Source organism: Coenobita brevimanus, chromosome 62 (genome assembly GCF_032717465.1).
Source record: "Coenobita brevimanus isolate Jiangsu-jjx chromosome 62, ASM3271746v2, whole genome shotgun sequence".
In the NCBI taxonomy this organism is placed as follows: Eukaryota; Metazoa; Arthropoda; class Malacostraca; order Decapoda; family Coenobitidae; genus Coenobita; species Coenobita brevimanus.
This window is the reverse complement of record NC_137015.1, coordinates 10,895,454-10,918,072: the sequence shown is the minus strand read 5'-3', so window position 1 is coordinate 10,918,072 and position 22,619 is coordinate 10,895,454. Positions and strand designations below refer to the sequence as shown.

Genomic DNA, 22,619 nt, shown 5'->3' with positions numbered 1-22,619 from the left:
CCCATCTTCCTACGACACACCATCCTCCCTCATATACCTGTGCTCTTCCACAATATTTCTCCACGTTATTTCTGGCCTTTTCCTCCAAACCACTCCCCCCCCCCCACCTCCTCGTAAGTCTCGTACACGTTCTTGACTCGTTAAACTCTTCCACAAGAATCATCCATAACTCATAAAAACACCCCTGCTAATATCATGGTACCAGTCCTGAATGAGACACCCCTAGCATGTATCCAGTATGTACAGGGTTATTAGTATCAAAGTAATGACATGTGAAAGTGAACAGCACGCAGGAGGACTGCTGAACCTAGAAACGGACAGGTTAGTTTATGCCGTCAGAAAAAAAAAAAAAAAAAAAAGATGGAGACTCTGCTTGAAATTGCCAGAGAAACTAAACTTAATACTGAGTTATGGAGTTGCTGCGAGTGAGGCAACACTGAGGTGAAAACAGTGAATCGCTTGAAAAACAAACCAAGCAAACGTTCGAAAAAGAAAACACTGCTTGACTCTCCCCCCCTGCTTTCATTTTCTCGCGGGTTTGCTTCGATTTCTTTCACTGCGGTCAGACAAAAGACCGTTTTTACCGCAATACCCGAGGCAATTTTCTCGAAACACCGTGAAAGTGTCAACAAAAACGGTACACGAGATGCTACGTTTACAAGTGAGTGAAAGTCGGTCCGGGAGTGGCACTATACAGGAAGCTAATTGCATTTCTCCGGCTCACTCACTTTCTCACAGACGCAGAATGCAAGCGAGCAACAGAACGAATGTCAGAAGATGGAATGAGAGTACGAGATAAACAAGCACCGAGGTACACAGACGAGATCCGAATATATATATAAGGGTGGGACAGAACCGAGGAGAGAATTTTTAATGTGAGGAAGGAGGCTTATGAGATGAAAAACGGAAACAGAGAAACAAAAACAAAGATATACAAAAGGAACATCATCGCCAGAAAAAAAAAAAAGTAAAAATATATTGACTAATCTTCACAAAAATCTTGAACATCACACCAAAGGCCGTTATCGCGACCACTGAAAGCCAAGATGAATTCTGTATTAGACAAGGTTAATCAACGGTGCTCTAAACCGTGGGATGACACAGATTCGACGTAAGTAAGGATTTCAGTAAGATTCAGATCAATGGTAACAGCCTGACAGGACAAAGTAGGCAATATCGAGGGGATAAAAACCATACACTACAGACATGAGCAGGAGAAAGCAGACTCGAGGCAAGAGAAAATTAAGAGTGAGAAAGAATGATAGGATGCGGAATTGAGAGGCAGGTCAAGTGGATATGGAGTGGCAGTGCGACAAGCGAAGACAATGCAGTTCCTTTTCACTGTCTCATTAAACTAATTACTAATATTCAAGTGCGCAGTCAAGGAGGCTCACCAGTTAGGAATCTCACAAGTGTATAAAAGGAATTACTGAACATCCCTTTACTTAGAAAAGGCGATGGAATTACGGGAGGAGGCAAGGAAAATCAGTTATAGAAACAATGCAAGAGTGGGATGGAACAGATTACAGGTAGGAAGGAAATGTCAGTAAGATCAGAGAGGAGTGACAGGACGAAGCAAGAAATATATACAAACCATACAAGACTGATATAGAAGAGACCCAAAGTGAGAAATTTCAAGGAGTAGGAGGGATAAATGAGATGGAGTGACAGGACGATGCAACGAATATACTAAGGTGGAACTGAATACACTCGAGGAAGGAAAGAAATTATAGAGAGAAGCAGCAGTGATAAATGAGGAGGTGGAGCGAAAGGACGAAACAAGCAAAATCAAACACATTCAAAATCTTCAAGAGTGAGAAGGAAAAAACTCAATGTAGGTAAACAATGAAACGGTAGAGAAGAACAAACTCGATGTAGGAGAGAAATTATAGTGAGAGAGAGTGACAGGTTGCGCCAGTGACAACCAAATGAGGAGGAGCTGGAGTGACAATGTGAGACAAGCAAAAACCATGTAGTACTTTTATACTGCCGTGCTAAACTAATCACTACCAGCCGAGTGCCTTGTAGTCTCGCTTCATTAACGCCTTGAACCAGGTGACACATATCATTTCGTTCTCGCTATTACTGGATGATTTTTACTGAACTTAGACTCGAGTTTCTGATCTATAGGGTTTAGCTCTAGTATTCATTAACCCACTAACTACAAGGCATCTCCCCTAATTTAAGTAAAAGGTCTGGTAATCGAAAAATCGGAATGAAAAGTACCTTATCACACAGAAGGGATTAACTCGAAAGACCAGTCATGTAGACAAGGAACTGGCCTCCTGTTTATCACTGTGCACACTGGCCTGCTTAGTCTCTTTACTCCTTCATTCTGTAGTAGACTTGGGGACCTGGATGTAACACCGACCATTGCGGGTCGTGTTCTAAGGAAAGTCTGATACTCTGCAAAACAGAATATCTGCCTTAACACCTTGTGTCATATTATGGCTCATGAACACACGATTCTATACGACTTAGGAAACACTTTCAGTACAGGACGGGTTACTGAAAGCCATATCTAACCACTCCAGAAAAATCTGTCCCAAAGTGAATAAAATCGTGTGAAAACAGAAAAAAAAAGTCAACTTTACATCACTGGACTGAAGTTTAGTGAGAGCAGCAGTAGCAGCAGGTGGAGATGCGGCCTGTATATGTACGATGGTGTGGAGTGAACCGGTCTGACTCTGTTAGTCCAGTGAGGTAGGTTGGGACGAGGCACTTTTATTTCCTACCCGGATCTACTTCAGACAGTACCCACCGTGGTCTAGTGGGATACGGCACATGATACCGACCCATGGGTGCGGCGTACGATCCCATTCAAAAGTCAGGCCATAGCGACACCCCCACCACAGTTCTTTTACCTTAACTTGATCCAGATTCTCGCCTTTTTGCAGCTTACCTGGCGCCGCTCAGTGGCTGAAAAAAACAATACTACAGCTCTATATCCTTTCCATAGCACATTTTCATGAACAGCTCAATCGTCCTGTTAGTCTATTGTTACAGACCATTACTCAAGATGCAGATGGTAATTTTATGCCAAGATGGAGTAAAGAGAGTATAATATCACCACACCAGTCTCAAATGAGGCATCCCTAGCATGTTTTGAGTATGGACGGTGGGTATTAGTGCCAAAGTGGTTGCATGTAAAGATGTATGACACATAACAGGACTGTTGGACCTTAGGGAACAGGCTTGCGGGTCTATGCCCAGACACAGGTACATAAAAAATCAATAATGTCGCCTAATTAGCACACTTAATCATCACCCTTGTCACTTTTGATTTTCTTTTTTAATAATCACTACTATCACTATCATACGGGCTGCTGAAATGACGACATTTGATGGTGATGCAGACTATCTATTGCCGAACCCCGCATCCTGTGAGGTGTGGCCCAGGAAAATGATGTTGATGCATTTCTGTCTACCCTCACCCGCGATCTATCTTCCTAATTACGATAATGAATAGGAACACGTATGATAAGGGTGATAAGATTGATAATACACGTCTAACGCTTTGAATAAAATTTTAGGTGCGTCCAGAGCGAAGAAATGGTAAATGGAAATAGGTTTGAACACTGTTATGGCAAGGTTCTTCACAGCTGAATTCAAGTGTGTCCACAGCAGTGAGGGAGTATCGTCAACCCTGTGACTGCTAAGGCTTTCTCGGCAGAACAAAATCTCCCCCCCCCCTCTCTTTCTGTGTGTGTGTGTGTGTGTGTGTGTGTGTGTGTGTGTGTGTGTGTGTGTGTGTGTGTGTGTGTGTGTGTGTGTGTTGCCTGAACATATATGAATGACGCGTCCATAACAGTAGACGCGATCCCTCTTATGTCATCCATAAATAACCCCTTCAAGACGATGAGTATTCCTGCTTCTTCACGAGGATTTCATTCAACTTTGGAATGACCTATCGTATTGCAGAAGTTAATGAAGGCTATACTGAATCTCTCTCATTAAAACAGCCTCCCCTAAGGTAATTATAGTCTTTGTCAGGTAACAAGAAAAAAAAAAAACTTCGTATCAGGCAATAAGAATAAAAAGAATATTCGTAGGGAAACAATATAATTAAGTGTAATGGAGGTAATAGTGTAATTGAGAGTGATAACAGGCTAAAAAGTAAAATGGAAGGCGTGTTAACTGCGCTCTCTTTGACCTACAACTCTGAACCCGCTGCAGAGAAAGTTGTAATCGCAAAAAAAAAAAAAAAAGCATCAGTGAAAGCCCCCGCCATTAATCACTTCACTAATCCCTACCACCTTCACTACCAGGACGCATTTTTGGCTACTCTTGATACCTCTGGATGATTTTCGTTGGCCTAAAATTAACGTCTCGTACTGAAGGGATTATGACTGTTTCTGTGCCCTTCAGTAAAAAAAAAACCTTTCCTAGTTTAAGAAAATCGTCTGGTGGTAGCAAGAATAAAGCAAAGAAAGACGACGTGCCACTGAAAGGGTTATAAATTCTTACATATGTTACTTCATAACTGTTCATCAATGTGTTTCGTTCCTCAACCCTCTCGTGGTCGCGATGTAATTAATATCTTAGTCTTGTGAACAACACCAGACGATTTTACGCAGCTGACAAAAAGGGAAGACGTTACAAAGTCCCCTAAGCCCACATGAATGTGGCCCTAAACAAGATTACCACCAGTATCAAGCACCATGAAAATGTTTGGGCAAATTGGCTGTCAGTATTCATCTCTTAAATTTCTCTGTAATGGCTATACCTTCACTTGGCCCAGACTTTTTTTTTTTTTCCATGTGCAGTACATTTCACGTAGCTCAATGACAGAATCAGACAATACTGTTGCTTTACATTCTTACCATAGCACTACTTCATGACTAGCATTAGGCCTATACTTTAATGCTAATCTCTCGTTACAACCCTAAAATAGAGATGGAGTGATGGGAATTTTAAGCTAAGCTAGAATAAAAACAATATACTAAGTTCTACGCCACCAGCCATCTTTAGACAATACTGTTCAGCTGGGGGGGGGGGGAGATCGATGTTAGTGATATGGTTAATGGAGGCTAATAAGAAACGAGAAATGCTAGCTGTTAGTGTACTAAGTAACTGTCCGTTGTAATCTAGTGGTATGCAGTACATTACTGAATGTGTTCAAGTTGCTACACATAACCCAGTTCATACTAATCCACATCCACCAAGAACTTATAATTAACTTCTGTGAACCTGTGAAATAAACACATATTTGTTTTCCAACCATGAAATTTGATTACTATAGTACTCGTGCTATCAGAATACTTACTTAATGTACTCTAAACAAATCTAAGGAAGTATGGAAGTAATATAATTAGCGTAAAATCGAAGTATAATGAAACAAAAACATTCGGGAACCGAATACTATTCGCTCGTCAAAATATGCTGTTGGCTAAGGTACCAGCTACCTACAAACCATACTTGATGACAAGATAACTAGGCAACACACACACACACACACACACACACACACACACACACACACACACACACACACACAAAGAGTATATCGCCTCCTCTTGTTAAAGGCGGGCGAAAAAAAAAAAAAAAATCGCAGCACTCTACGGAATTCAGTCACTGCGTTTCACAAAATCTCAATTCATATTAACAAACACATGGCGGCTGGCATTCGGTGTCGCTGATCAAATCTTCACCAAAAGCAACAGGCTTCTGCACATCCACATAGTTGCTGTATCCTGAAGGTTTGATGAAAATTCGTCCACAGCTATTCTATATATTTTGGCAACAGATATATACACACAGACAAAAACTATATCGCCTTACCTTGCTAAATGTGGGGGAGAAAACTGATAAAGCCGCAATAAAAAATAAGCATTCAAGTTAATGGTGGGATTTAAACTCTGTCCCCTTAAACTTGGCATAGAATTAGTCTCTTTCACTTAATACTACAATATGGTGCTAATCACGAAAAAGTGCCATGGCAAAGGAAGTACAGCCGTAGTATTGTCTTATTCTGCCACTGTGTTACGGGAAATAAGCTGCAAAAGGACGAACATCTCCAGGCGACACTGCAGGCTCCAAAATAACTGGTTCAATACTGACGGGTACAAATGGTGGAAACTACACAGGGGAAAGTAGCAGAAAGGACGCTCATAATTCCACAATTCCACTTTACTCTCACCTCCACCACTACTACGGAGGGGGAAGGGGTAGTGGATGGGGGGGAGAGGTGGAGGAGTGGGGTGGGGCTCTGAGAACGTCCACATATTTATTTCCTGACTTCGCATCCAGTGAGGGGGCCGCCTGAAAAACATGATTGTATAGACAGTGTTCCTTCTGAGAGAGAGAGAGAGAGAGAGAGAGAGAGAGAGAGAGAGAGAGAGAGAGAGAGAGAGAGAGAGAGTTTGTTATGGGGTGGGTGGGTGTGGGGGTGTTCACATACACTCTCTCCTGACCCATACTGTGCACCCCAGAACACACACACACACACACACACACACACACACACACACACACACACACACACACACACACACGCCATTGTTTACCCCCCAGCCGCGTTATGAGCACCATTTTTAAGGGTTTTCTCCACGGAAGGGAATTTCACCCTCAGCCTTTCATTTCCTACTTCCACTTTCCTTTGCCATAACTGGGTGAAGGTGGCGAGAAAGAGAGAGAAAGGTAGGGGCTGTGGTGACCTATCTTTCTTTTTTGCGATATCTTTCTACTCTCTCTCTCTCTCTCTCTCTGTTTATCTGTTTATTTGTCTGTCTGTTTGTATTTGTGCTTGCTTGTTTGTTTGTTTGTCTCTCTGTTTGCCTGTATTGTGTCTATCTGGTCTATCACACACACACACACACACACACACACACACACACACACACACACACACACACACACACACACACACACACACACACTTTTCTGACATCAGCAGCAGGAAGTACTCCACGACCCCTCCCCTCTCTTTCTCTCTCTCTCTCTCTCTCTCACTCACTCTCTCTCTCTCTCTGTCTGCCAATTCCCTTCTCTATTCCCTTGCCTTCCCCAGCTCTACTGCCCTCCTCCCCCCCCAAAAAAAAAAAGAAATCGTAATCATCATCATCACCATCATCGTCATCGTCATTAGCTTCATCATGATTCTGACTCTGTAATCCACTATCATTCAAGGACTGGGCAGGGTGCAGAAGTAAGAAATCGAATATGCAGGAGAAACTAGCCCCACGCCATGCCTACTGTTGCCCTCCCTTGCCCATCCACGTCCAACCCTTCCTGCTGTATGTCTCTTCCATATCCTTGCCCCCATTTTGTACCTCTGTCCATTTTTGTCTGTCTCCACCAATTCTTGCTTAGCCATATCCACCGTGACCATCCTTACCCATCCTCCCAAACTCTGCTCATTCTGGCTACCTCATTTCCCAGCCCAACCCAACCCATTCTACTCTGCCCACCACTGCTCATCTCTTACCTACAAGCGTCTTCCCCTACCTATAGCTAGTTCACTCATACCCAACATGAACATTTTGGATACCCCTACTCATCTCCTACTCACCCATGCCCATTCCTACCCATCCCCTGCCTGCCCCTGTTCTACCATGGCAACCTTGCATTTCCTCTATCCACCCAGCCCGGTCAGTTTTTACCCATATCGTACCCACCGTTTCCCACCCCTACCCAAACTCTAGTCACCCCTGCCCATACACTAACCACAACTACCGATATCGTATCCATCCTTACCTTCCCATTCCTGCCCATACCCTACCCACTGCTCTCCACACCCTACCCACCTCTGCCCCACCCACTCTGCCCACCCAGGCTTACTTGTACTCGGTGGCATGCTGCGGGGAAAGTTATACTCGTTTTCACTACCTGTTTGTGCCACCCGGTACAAAGCAGTATTAGTACCGCTGCATGGGAATATTGCTGGAAACGTGCATGCTCTGACACACAAACTCTCTCTCTCTCTCTCTCTCCACACACACACACACACACACACACACACACACACACACACACACACACACACACACACATACACATGGTAAAATTAAATAGGCAGCAGTGAGGAATACTACTGGGGAACGTTTGGAGACACACACACACACACACACACACACACACACACACACACACACACACACACACACACACACACACACACACACACACACACACACACACACACACACACAGACACACAAACACGCACACACACATTGACAAATAGAGAGAGAGAGAGAGAGAGAGAGAGAGAGAGAGAGAGAGAGAGAGAGAGAGAAATACGCGACCCCTCTGGCACTAATACCGGCATTGACCTTTCGGTGTTATGGTGCTTACGGTTCGCCTGTCATGACATCTCAGGTAGTGCACCGGCAAAAATTAGTCTCGGCATTACGTGCATCATCATCATCATCAATTGGAATCCACTCGTCATCATAATCAATTGGAATCCACTCGTCATTATCATCGTCATCACAGTATTCCATTATTCATCATCATTATCATCATCGTCATCATCATTATCATCATTCAGTTCATCATCAGCCTAACCCATTTTCCACTACAGCAAATGGGGTATGTAAGAAAGCGCGCGCACACACACACACACACACACACACACACACACACACACACACACACACACACACACACACTGAGGTAGGGAAAGGTCATCAGTGCCCAGCGATTATGGGCCACACCTCTATTCACCCATCATTGGTCGTCTTCAGTGTGATGATTTCTATATATTACAATGGCAACCAGGAGACGATTTTATACAGCTGGTAATAAAGGGGTGGAAATAGTATCTATTATACCTTTCAGCACAATGACTTTCTTTGTTTTTAGCTTGTTCTTGCCAGCACCAGACGATATTATTTAGTTTCAGATACCTCTCGCAGTGAAGGGGCTTAGCCTTCGAAATTTCTTTACATAGATGCCTTTCGTCTACAGAAATCAGCAAAATGAATCATTATAGACAATCAGTGCAGATGAAAGAAGCTTTATTGTCTCTTGCGTATATTACAGTTCAACTCGTGCAGAAAAAATTGTTATATCTGTTCTGTACCGACCTCTCACACGTAAACAGCCGGCAGAAGAAACAAACTCACCTTTTCTATCAAGGTCTAACAAATAAATCAGGCCGCGCCTCCGAATTCCACCAGAATTCCTTTGTATCAAATAAAGGTCTCAGATCGTGGAAAAAAAAGGCTAATAATATTGTCCCTATGCCGGAACGACCCCTAACTTTTACACAGCCAGCAGAAGGAACAGCATCAACAACCTTTCCTATGTCGTCACGTTCCGCTGTCCTTTTCTACACAGTCGCGATCTCTAGCCATTAGGCAATCGGTACAAGAAACCAAGCCAGCCTTTCAAATTCCGTCACTGTTCCCGCTGTATATAAAAAATTCTGTCCCTACTCAGTAACATTCTCCAGCGTCTAGACAACTGCTTGAGGAAACACCCCAAACAGCCAACAGAAGAAACTACATCGACACTCATTTATCAAACAACAGTCCTTCAGTTTCGTAAAAAAAAACAAAAAAATCTCAAATTCCTTATCACAGCAGTTGTAAAAATCCGAGTGGTGTCCTTTGGTCCTGGCGCTGCTGTGTGCGTGACCTCCGTGCCAAGGCTGAATCTTTGGGAGCATTTTGGCCGCAACGGGAACACGGCAAAACAAAAGTAAATAAAAAACGTCGATCTTAACACAGTGAGGCTCCTATGACCCACTGAGCTCAAAGAAACGGGTCTTCTGTTGGGCGATACAGGATACAAGAGTTGTCCCGATCATGAGAGGGTTAATAGTGACAAAATCAACACTCTCAGCTGAATAAAATCGTCTGGCGTCACGTGGAATAGAGTGCGAGAGTTGCTTCGACTGTGAGAGGGTCATTGAAGACAGTATTAACACTCCCTGACTCCCATGACTCACCCTCAGCTAAACAAACTTGTCTAGCTAGAGGGGAATACTAGAAAGTCAAGTTGACAGATATCGTAACAATCCAATGGTTAATTCTCTCATATGGATGGATGGAGCAAACATATTCAAACTGTGTTTACTGTAAAGGGTCATGACGCCTGGTGGTCTAGTGGGTTTAGGTACTCCAACCGGATGTAGCCGATACGGGTTACACGGGAGACGTGGATGGGGTTTATTGGTCACATAATGTCAATGAGGGGCGAGTGAGGCTGATGACCCTCCTCTGAAATGTGGGGACTGCGCAGCCTAATCCAGAGCTACTTCGTTCCTATACATAATTATGTTACTAGTATCGACCTAATTCCCCTCAATAGTGTACAAGAGTAAAATAAATCGCTGAGGAAGTGGTGCTACAGGGTTTCCTGTGCCATCTAGTATACGGCCAATAATCCCTCGAAGTATACCCTTCTTAAGTACAGATGAGGACAAAAGCTCACCAATTATTTCACCTCAACTAGTCTTCACTCTCCTCAGCTGCCTAATATTCCTAAGCTGAAAGAGGCTTGATATTTTGTCTGACCACAGTTTATTCTCTTTGATCAGGGAGGAGAGTGATGGACGTGCCCTAAGTGTGAAGTAGACGCAGTGGAATAGTTGGCAAACTTTTGTTTATCAGCGTACCTCTGGAATTGTGCAACTCTCCATATTCCTTTCCCGTCTGTCTCTGTCTCTGTCTCCTAACACTATCCTTCCTTCCTCTCTCTCTCTCTCTCTCTCTCTCTCTCTCTCTCTCTCTCATACACACATACACGTTCATCCAGTTTAGAGCCTGTGGTGTGGTGTGGTGTGATGTGGTCTGGTTGTGATGTGATGCGGTATGATGCAGTATGGTGTGGTGTGATGTGATCTGGTTGTGATGTGATGCAGTATAATGCAGTATGGTGTGGTGTGATGTTGTGTGATGCAGTATGGTGTGGTGTGATGCAGGATGATGCAGTATGGTGTGGTGTGATGCAGGATGATGCAGTATGGTGTGGTGTGATGCGGAGTGATGCAGTATGGTGTGGTGTGGCGTGGTGTGGCGTGGCGGTGTATACTTTCTCTCTGTCAGGGCGGTTTATAGAATACTGAGCCTGGTAAGAAGAGGCCGCCCGTCTGCCTGACCTCGATCTGCGGTACTGCCTAGTCTACTCCTCCACGGTTTTGCGGGATGTGTGTGTATCTATTTATCTATGTCTGTATGCCTATCTATCTGTCTATCTATCCATCTTCTATCTATCTTCTGTCTATGTTTGTTGTCTGTATGGGGTGGTCTCGACAAAAGGACCTTCAGGAATTTCCCCAAATTTCAACAAAATGGGTGTTGAGCTTTTTTTTTTTTTTTTTTAAATCTCGGAATGTCTGTTAAGTCTCATTAGCCTATATAAAACTCTGAGCTGACACAATTTTTTTTTCCCTTAATGATAACCGCAATGCAAATACGCAGTCACTTCAGCTGGAAAAATAAAAGTAAAGTTCCGCAACTCTATATTCTATCTTAATGACAGGACCTTGAGAGTAACAAACCTTCCATTGATAACCATACAACTTACCCACCTGTTAGTGATAAGAGTCAGGGCCAATTTAACAGGAATAGTCAGTTTAGCAATTAGGGTCAGTTTAGGAGTTGAGTCAGGGTCAGTAGAGTCAGGGTTAGCAGAGTCAATGTTAGTAGTTCTTATGCACGTCTTAAGTTCTAACACACTTACGATTGGACGGTCTATAAGATCTACAGGCTTTGATGTCCTACAGATCTTACAAGTGAAGGTATGTTACTGATTAGCTTAGCATGAGCATTTTTCAATTCTTCACTCCGACGACATATATTTTTGTTCCATAGTTCTTGCTGCCACTGGAAGAATTTTGTTGCATTATAGTTTGCAAAGAGCAATTTTTTAACACCTTCACTCCGATTCATACTTTCTACAGTTCTTGCTACCACTAGACGATTTAATTCAGCTTAAGGGATACGTCTTAAAGCGTGGGGGTTAACGAACGCTACACCTAACCCCTCCAGTTCAGTAAGTCGATTCTAAGGTTAATAAAATCGCCTGGAGGTGATAAGAGCAAAATACATTGTACAAGTCATCGGATTAAAGGGCTAAAGAACAGTGAATGCAAACAATTTACCACGATTGTACATTTCAATCCCATTTTTTTTTTTTTTAATGTGTCCGACTCTGGGCATAGGCTTCACAGCCTGCTCTCAAGGACAAGTAGTCCACCTACATTCCATACACCTCTACATGTCACCACTTCGGCGCTAACACCCATCGCCCATATTGAATACATGCTAGGGCTGTCCCATACAGGACTGGTGTATTGGTATTAGGAGGGGTATTTTTACGACATGTCAGTGAGTCTTCTGGTAGATCAGTAAGGTCTGATTTTGGGAAATTCAAATCCTTAAAACTGTTCCCTGCCCCAGCCGGGATTTGAACCTGGGTCCTGTAGGACTGCAGGCCACCTCTCTACCGATCGAGCCACCGCCGGTGTCATTGTCACGGCCGTACTCATAACCTATTCACTACGATCATATATTTTCTATTTTGTTTTTGCTACTGCCAAACGACTTCATTCAGTAGGCTACTTGTGAGGCTTTTCGTGCTGGAGGGGTTATACACAACAGCCACTAATTCCTTCACTCCAGGCTGCGAATTACTTGCATTGTATTATATTTCAACTAACGATGCACGATTTATTCAGCTCAGGAATGCCCAACGCAGCCAAGGAGTTAAAAAGAAGCTGGTGACGGTGTGTGCAAGTCCCAAATTTCTGACATGTATGACACTCATGTTCATAATAAAGTGTGTTTGGTTTCTCTACCTTACTGAATGACGTATATAATTTGGTAATAAGTAATAGAAAGGGACGCCTTCATATGGTGGTACCGATGTACCCCAGGGGCTGAACTTCCTGGTTGTACAAACGTCCCTCAACTCTCTCTTTATTCCCCCAAAAGAGAATGATGGACTGCTGAAGAAGGGGAACTTAAGTCTGCAGTCCAAAGGGTTCACGTTTCGGATGAATCTATGGAAACAACAACGATAACAACAACGTGGTATCATGATAACTACATCTAAAGCTCATGGCTGTCTCATAAAACTGAAGACCGCTTGAAACTCAAGCCTTCCTACATCTCTGCCTTCTTAGTCACAAGAACATTACCTTTAGTTTTGGTACAGGCCCACAAGTTATCAGATTAAAGAAACCAGAGATTATTTGATTCCTAGACCGTCAGTGAGGTGTGCCGGGTGAAAGTTGATGATTTAGACAGCCTTCAGATAACTCAAGAAAAACGACCGATAAAACAAGGGATGAGGCTCTGGCACATCTAAATTCTCACTTGACTCGTATCTCTGACTGGGATAAAAATATTCCTGTTGTTTTTAATGCAGCGAAGACTCAGTTCTTACACCTATCAACTCGACAAAATCTTCCACAGGAGTACCCACTAATGTTTAGTAATATCCGGCTTAATCCTGCATCATCCTTAAACATACTTGGGGTTTCAATTTCTCGGGACTTATCTTGGAAAGATCGTATTACATCTCTTGTAAAATCTGCTTCCAAGAGAGTAGGTGTGCTAAGCCGACTCCATACCTTCTTTACCCCTGCACAATTGCTGACTTTATACACGGGTTTTATTTGCCTCTGTGTAGAGTACAACTCTCATGTATGGGGAGGCTCCCCACATACAGCTCTTCTCAATAGGGTGGAGTCAAAGGTTTTTCGTCTCATTAACTCTCCTCCTCTTATTGGCTCCCTTCAACCTCTGTCTCTTCACTGCACTATTGCATCTTTATCTCTTTTCTGTCGCTACTTCCATGGTCACTGCTCCTCTGAACTGTCTGCTTGCATCCCTCCACCTCTACGACGAGCGCGTAGCACCCGTCTAGCAACAAACTCTCATCCCCTTTCTGTCCAACTCTCTAAAGCAAGAGTTAACCGTTACTCCCAGTCCTTCATTTATGCAACAGGTCAATTCTGGCACTGTCTCCCTCTGTCTGTCCTTCCTACTTCCTATGATCCCCAGTCTTTCAAACGCAGTGTGTACAGGCATCTCGAAATGAACGAATTTTGAATTTGGCTCTGTTTTGTATTGTTTTTCTTTTTTTCTTGGAAGGAACGGTTTGCGAGCTCCTTGCCTGTGGTTCCTTCTTCCTTGCATTAAAAAAAAAAAAAAATAGCGTAGTCTTTGGCGAATTTCTGGGGAGTTTGGCTTTGCAGGCACCTTTGTAATTTTAAAGAAAAAGTTTAATGCCGTTTGTGAATCTGCGTAGCATAACAATGGTGGCTGTGACGATCCCCATCCCTCACTACGTCAACAGTGATGATAACAATGTAATGGTTTCCGGGAGTAGGCCAAGGTAGTGCTGTGTGTGTGCTTGCAGGAAGAGTAGATTGTGTGGGAGGCGTTTGCAGAAGTAGACAGTGGGAGGTGTTTGTAGGAAGAGCAACAGTATGAGGTGTTTGTGGGAAGAGCATCATTGGGAGGTGTTTCTAGGAAGAGCATCAGTGGAAGGTCTTTGTTGGAAGAGCATCAGTGGGATGTGTTTGTGGGAAGAGCAGCAGTAAGAGGTGTTTGTAAGAAGAGCAGCAGTAAGAGGTGTTTGTAGGAAAAGCAGCAGTAAGAGGTGTTTGTAGGGATAGCAGCAGTAAGAGGTGTTCGTAGGGAAAGCAGCAGTAAGAGGTGTTTGTAGGGAAAGCAGCAGTACGAGGTGTCTGTGGGAAGAGCAACAGTACGAGGTGTTTGTGGGAAGAGCACTAGGACGAGCCTCTTCTCGCTTGGCTGCAGAAACATTAAAAAGGCATTCGGCATTTAACGCTGGGAAAGAATACGTGCTTTCGTGAGGCGTCGAGGAAACAAGGTCGATTTGTGGTCGATATCTCTGCATGTTGTTTTTGCTGCTTTTGTTATTGCCACAGACAATCTTGGTCATTCTCATTTACTGTGCATTTTATCAACAATTTCAGAGTTATAATCGTCGTGTTATCCAGACAGAATCCTTGGCGCTACCAGTATCAATAATGAAGTTCTTGATCTTTTGCCCTTGTGGTATGTAAAATCGTCTGGCGTCAGGGTGAAAGTGGTAAGTGGTCAGCCAAGAGTGAACATTTCACTCCATTCCTCACACTACCCCCTCGACATCCTGAAAACCTGTACAAGACAAAATAATAATATGTTGTAAGAACATACTGCACCTAAGACTAACCATGCCATCCGATGACGTAGTTTTTGTGTTCTTCCTACCTTCAGACGATTATTTTTAGCAAAGGAGTGAATTTAACCTTCATTAACCAATCATGTCTAATGATCCTTCGTATACTGAATAAAATATTCTAGAGGCAGTAAAAACAATAAATTAAGAGAATGTCATCGTCGTGAAAAGATTAATTTTACTTGGGTCAGAAGTAGCAAAAAGACATTTCATCGATGAGCAGAGTTGCAAGAGTGGATTTTTACTACAGTATTCTTTGCTCACGTTAACTAAGCGTAAAACTGCTACTTCTCCGTCTTGAATGTTGAAGTGTAACAAAAGATTAGTACAAGAACCTGCGCCTGCCACGAAAAAGTTCTATGGAAAAGATGCTGAGCTGTAGTGTGTTCTTATTTTGCCACTAAGTTACAGGAGATACAGTAAGCTGCAAAGGGACGAATCCCCTCTAAGTTAATGAATGAACTATGGAAGCGTTACATCCAGGAGCATAAATTGTGAAGAAGATGCAAGATTTCCTTTCATTTAGGATTAGAAACTGCAAGCTAGCATGTTGCCTACGACTAAAAGCTAAATGAGAAAATAGCTACGGTGGGTTTCTCTGAGCTAAATAGTACAGTCTGCCTTAAACTGAAATAAACCTAACAACCCTTAATGCTCAGTCATATCGTAAGTCAAGACAGCTTTGCACATTTTTCTCATGGATTTTTTTTTTTTTTCGTGAGGTTATTAATGCCGTCAGACATTAGTTGGGATAATACAAAGCTTGTATACCGCATCAAGTGGCCAACGTTCCATACACGGAAATAAACCAGTAAGGAACAGGAGATAGGTAGCCTCTTATCCCACTGAATCCGATGACGCGGTTCTTAGCTTACTTTTCTTCTCTCTCTCTCTCTCTCTCTCTCTCCTTCGTACTAAAGGGAGTAATGAAGTCTATAGGTAACGCCTCCAATTCGAAAAATCACTCTAAAACTGAACAGATGCGCCCAAAAGCACCAAGCATAACATAAAAATGATTGACTAGAGGTGGGCAGGTGAACCCCACGAGAACACAGTCCAAGGCGAGGCAGGAGGTTATCAGGGTGGGTTGTGACGGTGACGAGCTGCCTGTGACGTGTGCTAGAGTGTGCTGGAAGGAGGTGAAACAGGTCATGTGCGTACTACCACTGTCACCGTCACACTATCACCATCACAGTCACGAACACACCTTCACATACACCACAGTCACTCGTAAATATATTCGTCACACCAGCATACCTGCACATATTACTCGTTCAGAAACCACACCACCTCAAACAGACAAATTTAACGTAAGTATATATTTACGCTGCGCCTTCACCACTTGACGTTTACTGTCCACGTTTCACACACACACACACACACACACACACACACACACACACACACACACACACACACACACACACACACACACACACACTTTCAAGCAATCCCCACATTTACGTAAGAGAAGGGAAAGGAATCATGGCCCATATTGCCATTATTTGCAGACATATCGTACGCCCAAACACACTGACACACTCTTACACAATACTCCACGTTCAGTAACCTCACACACACACACACACACACACACACACACACACACACACACACACACACACACACACACACACACACACACACACACACAATCGCGCTACTTAACTTTTACGAAGATGACAGAGTTCTTTCCAATACTTCTCTCTCTGATCTGATTTAGAAGTGCAAGGGTAGCAATAATTTTCTCATCTCCGTACATATATATTATAGAAAAATAATACCTAGATAGCTAGCTAGACATATAAACATACATACAGAGAGAGAGAGAGAGAGAGAATAGTTCCCACAGTCATATTCACTCTCTTGTTCCCCCTTCTCACTTCCTGTCTTGGGGGTATTGTTGCTCTTCTTGCTTCCTGGCCAGCTCAGGGAGGGAAGGAGGGAGGCAAGAGAGAAGGGAAAGGGAGAGGGAGGGAGGGAATAGAAAGGGGAATGGGGGAGGAAACAAAGGAGAAAGGGAGAGGAAGGACGGAAAGAAGAGAAAGGAAAAGCAGGGGGGAGGTACTAGTGAGCGGAGGAAGGAGGGATGGAGGAGGGAGCGAAGGAGGGACGGAAAAGGAGAATGAATGAAGGAAGGGAGGGAAGAGAGAGGAAAGCGAAGGGAGATGAAAGTTAGGTAATGAATGGGAGAATAAAGTTAGGAAAAGGAGGGATGAATGGGTAGACAGAGGGAAGGAAGGAAGAAGGTAGGGTGAAAGTAGGAGAGAGATAAGGAAGGGAGAAAGCAGTGGGAGGAGGAAAGAGGGAGGAAGAGGTGCAATAAAGGGAACAAAGAGGGAAGGATGGAGGAGAGGAAGGGACGAGGGAAAGGGTTAAAGATGGAGAAAGAACGACGAAGGAGAGATAGAATGTTGATACGAGGGGAAGAGGGACTGATGGAATGAGTGAAGAAGTGAGGGAATAGAAAGAAGTAATGAGGAGAAAGGAAAGAAGGACGGAAAGAAGAGAGGGACACAAGCAGGAAGGAAGTAGCATTAAAAAGTTGGGAAGAGAAAGACACGGGAAGGAAGGGAGGAAACAGGAAGGAAGAAGGAAGAAAGCAAACAAAGAAGGTAGTAAATCAGGGAGAAAGAAAAAAAGGTAAGAAAAAAGCAGGCTGAAGATGATGATTGAAATAAAAAGAATGAAGAAAGCAAGAAGACAGAATGGATGGAAGAAAAGGAAAGGAGGAAGAATGGAAGAAGAGAGGGAGAGAGAAAGAAAAAGAAAGGTAGGAAGAGAAAGAAGGAAAGAAGGACGTAGGGGTGGAAGAAGAGAAGGAAATGAGGAAGGAAGCAGAAAGGGTGGGGGAGGAGGAAGGAAAAAGTGAGATGAAAAGAAGAAAACAGTAAATAGGAAGTGAGAAAGTAGAGTATGAAAGAATGAAGGATGTCTGAAGGAAGTGAGAAGGAAGTATAGTAGGAACAGAAAGAAGGAAGGAAGTAGGAGGGGAAGAAGAGGAGGGGCCACTTTCACCACGACAATCACCCCCTCCCCCCATCTCTCTCTCTGGGCATCCCTCCATTGTACCCCCCCTTCCCCTTCCCATGACCCCCACCTCACCTCTCCTTTCCCTCACATTCCTATCCCTCTCACTGCCTCCACACCCTTATTATACCCTTTCTCTTTCTCTTTATTATACCCTTTCATCATCATCACCATCACCCCAATTCAATTCATCACTATATTCAGTGCTGTGAGTAGGATTCAGAAATAGGAATCATCATCATCATCATCATCACTTTTACCAAAGACCATGTTATCATTCTACTCAATGCGGTAAGTAGGGTTCGTACTAATGAATCATCATCATCATCATCATCATCTTAGCCCAGTTAATGACTATATTCAACGGCGTGGGTAAGATTTTGAAAAAAAAAAAAATCACCGTCATCACCATTATCATTGTCATTCCTATCACCATCCCATTTTTCATTTCTGTATTTTCAGTGGAATGGGTAGGGATACACAAGTAGAAATTATCATTATTATTATTATGATTATCATCATTACCATATCGTCATAGAGTAAATTAGCTAACAAGGATTCAGAAAATGAAATAATTATTATATGGTGCTGCGAATTTTTACATTAAAAAAATACTTATCGAAACAATAACCATTCGCCCCACACTGGCAACAATCAGCTTTCCTAAGCAATCCACTTCTTTTTCTTTTTACAAATAGGTGGACATCAGCACTATTATTAACGAAATTGGTGCGTGTATCATGCGGTGGTACACTTGAAGGTCCCACTCCCTTCAGTGAGTTTGAATAGGCAAGAACAAAGCGATGAGGGTGTCGTGTGAAGCTTATACAACTCTATACTTACTGCTTGCTGGATTTCACCTCACACGCTTTGATACCGGCAAAGGAATGGACTGAGGGGGTGGACGGCGTGAATGGAGTACAGAAAGGCGTGACTCCGTCATCGGATGCGCTGTCTCCCGCTAGTTATGCTTGTCTACATATCGAATACTAACCAGTGGAGCGCGTGAATTTCAAAAACAGTACTCATCATCACCAACATCATCACCAATCTATTGTCGGGTAGGTAGGATTCGTGTGGTGTTACAGAGGAGCGCCTTCATGTGATGGCACTAAAATAAGTATGCAGTTCCGCTGCCCCCTTATACAAACGTCCCCCAGATTTCTTTCTGTTCTCCAAAGGGAGGATGACTGACTACAGGAGAAGGGAAACTTCAGTTTGCAGTCCATCGGGTTCATTCACGTCCAGATAAGCCTGGGACCAAAAAAACAAAAAGATTCATGACAGAAAGAGAGATGGTGTGCTAAAGGGGTTTGCATGTGGTATTTCTATTGCGACCTTCCTGAGTGACCTCAGAAATTAAGCGTCTGATAATAGACATCTTGAGAGCTCTGACAGATTATATCACTGATGGGGAGCTGTCGTGGCTCCATCGACAGCGTACTCGTCTCACGATGAGCGTGTTCCCAGTCTTGAGGTTGAAACCAAAACCATGGCTGACATTTAAAGTGGGTCTTGGTAGAGCGCCCTTTCATTTGCCTGCATATTTTCGCACCCTGTCTGTTCTACCAGTGGCATATACATACTCTAACATACACAAACACAGCCATTATAACACTTCTGCTTTCATATGCATCACTCTCCCTTTAGACACCCCTTCTCCATTCATACCACGCCAACACAGGGAACGGTTAATATCTGGTTAACATTCTCCCTCCGAGGAGAAGGTCCGGTCACTGTAATGGGCATCATATGGACTGATACAGATACAGACAAATCACTAATGGAGCCTTCAGTACGTGCACCAATGTCTCTCACACACCTGTTTCTATCATACTGTTTATCTAGTTGAGCTCCCCAAATTTCGTGACCTTGTTGTATTGTTACGAAACCACCTTCTGAAAACTAGCCTCTGTTGAGGAACAACGCTGTGCTCTGGCCAGCTTTTTCACTTGAAAAACTCGCTAGAGCGAAACGTACCTCAGCAAAGACTCGTCCTCAATAGGTGTTTACGTAAGAGTGCTGTGACATTCCTTTCTGAGTTACATGATTCAGTAGCAGGATGCAGAAGAAGTCCAAATTGCTTCAGTGTTTAGCCTTTGATTACTAGAATTTCTCGTATTCGAACAACACTGAGAATAGCTTGAAATATAAGGTACCTTCTTAGCAGCAAATGTGCCAATTAAGATATTTTTTTGCCTCTTCACTACGGAGAATCTCTATAGAAGAAGAATACAAGTGTCTGGTTAAATTATAAGAATATAAAAAAGAACAAAAACTGCAGTAAGCTTGGTGATCAATACTGGGCAATGCCTCTCTTAAGATATGACTCAACTACGATAATACGATGGGGATAGCAAAGACAAACACTTTCCCATGTCCCTCGAACGCTAGAGCCGAAACAAGCAACATGAGATGAGAAGGAACACTATGCAGTATAGAATAACCGTCATGGATATTATATGGGCAAGAATGTAGGGAAAACACAACCGCTTTAATCCAGTCAGTACTGTGACGTCTTAGTTTTCGCTCCTGCCACCTCCAGATGATCTCAGACCTCCCTCGCAGTGAACGGGTTAATAAAGGCTATACCTGACCCCTCCAATTCGCACTGTCCAGTACCGAATATTTCTGCCTGGAGATAGCAAAAACATAATTGAAATACGTCATTGTAGTGAAGGGACTAGTCAGATATCCAAGCCTTTTCAGTCTTATGTCTACATAGTATATTCCTGAATCTCTATTGAATATTTACCAACTACACTGCGAGATAAACCTCTTCCGCTCACACATTATATTTCCAAACTGGATGCAAAATAAAAATTTGGAGTCTGCTTTCTCCTTTTCAATATGAGAAGTCCCTCTCATGTTGACTTTATCGTCTGAGGAGGGCAAGAACAGAATAAAATTACTCGGAGTAAAAAGTTTAACCCTATACATACTATGACGTAAATTTTCTATTATTCTAGATACCAAACAGATCTACTGCAATTTAAGGGAGACCTCTTGTGGTGAAAGGGAATCTGAAGGGTATATTTAACCTCTCCAGCTCGAAAAGTCTCTCCTAAAATGAATATCATCGTTTGGAGCTGGCAAGAATAGATTATAGACACCAACGTACTGAAAGGTTAACTCCTCCACTCCATCAGATTCTTCTCCTGCCGAATAAGTCGTCCGAAAATGGCGAGACTATAATAAGAGTCATCGTATTGCGAGATCCAAGAGAGTGAGACAAAAGAAAAAACATCGTCTGTGGGGTGCAAGACTAGCATATTTAAGACATCGTATTGTAAGGGGTGAGAGGGTGGGAGTGAGGGTAGGAATGTCGCTCCGTCCATTCACCAGCCGGCTTCACCCCCATGATGCCTTATTCAAAGACGTTTCATAATACTAATCCGGATATCTTTCACGGGCTGGTGGGGGAGGGGACGCGAAAGGAGCGGGGGGAAGGGGAGGAGAAGGAGGAGGAGTAGGGGGAGGGGGAGAGGAAGGGGCAGAAGAGAAGATGAGGAGGGGCAGGAGGGAAGGTAAGGGGCAGAAGGGATGGTGTGAAACAGGAGGGAAGGTTAGGGACAGGAGAGAAGGTAAGGGGCAGGAGAAAAGGTGAGGGGCAGGAGGGAAAGTGAGGGGCAGGAAGGAAGGTGAGGGGCAGGGGGGAAGGTGAGGGGCAGGAGAGAAAGTGAGAGACAACAGAGAAAGTGATGGGCAGGAAGGAAGTTGAGGGGCAGGAAGGAAGGTGAGGGGCAGGAAGGAAGGTTAGGGGTAGGAGGGGATGTGAGGGGGAGGAAGGAAGGTGAGGTAGGCGTCTGTTAGTGATATACATGTACATTTACTTAACAAACCAGCCAAACTAATATCGTGGGGATGTGCTGTGACCTATCTCGTAGCTCAGTTGTTTCCTCAGACATAAAATATCCCGTAAGATATTAAAAAAATAATATAGGTACGATGCCAACCAATTCTGTCGTCCCTTGTTTTTGTGGCACAGAAGGACCCAAGTCGAGGCTACTGTAGTCCAAATCACATAAACCCATTAATACTATTTGACATCCCTGGCATCATAATCATCATCATCATCATTATCCCGACCTCTTTTTCCCACCTAAGGATAGGGTGAGGTAGTATCCACAATGTAAGGAAACTGAAAACACGGTAGACGGAAAACTTATAAACAGCATGCCCAAGGATTCTGGCCAGATACTCATTCAATCACCATTTCAACCCCAGTCATCCTGGCTCTGGCTCTACCTCACAAGGCTAACCATCTGTAGATTTTTTTTCTTTTTGCTATTGGAATTTCTAGCTGCGCATCACATTACCTACAAGTCAGTGTTAATCTGACGACTGTTAGTGTTAAAAACTGATGTCAAACCCTTGTCACGTGCTCCTCTTGGATTGGACCAGTGACACGTTAACATAATTATAGGCTATTCCGACTTGAGACC

At 43.4% G+C, this 22,619-nt stretch overlaps 1 protein-coding gene across 1 annotated transcript in view; it reads right to left on the bottom strand.

The window, feature by feature from the left end:
• The window catches only part of LOC145403966 (uncharacterized), a 48,879-nt gene extending 27,344 nt beyond the window's left edge, over positions 1-21,535 (bottom strand). Inside the window, exon 1 of the mRNA XM_080275566.1 lies at positions 21,517-21,535. Within this exon, the coding sequence (XP_080131692.1) occupies positions 21,517-21,535 (19 nt within the window). The remainder of the gene's footprint in view (positions 1-21,516) is intronic.
• Positions 21,536-22,619: the final 1,084 nt, after the last annotated feature.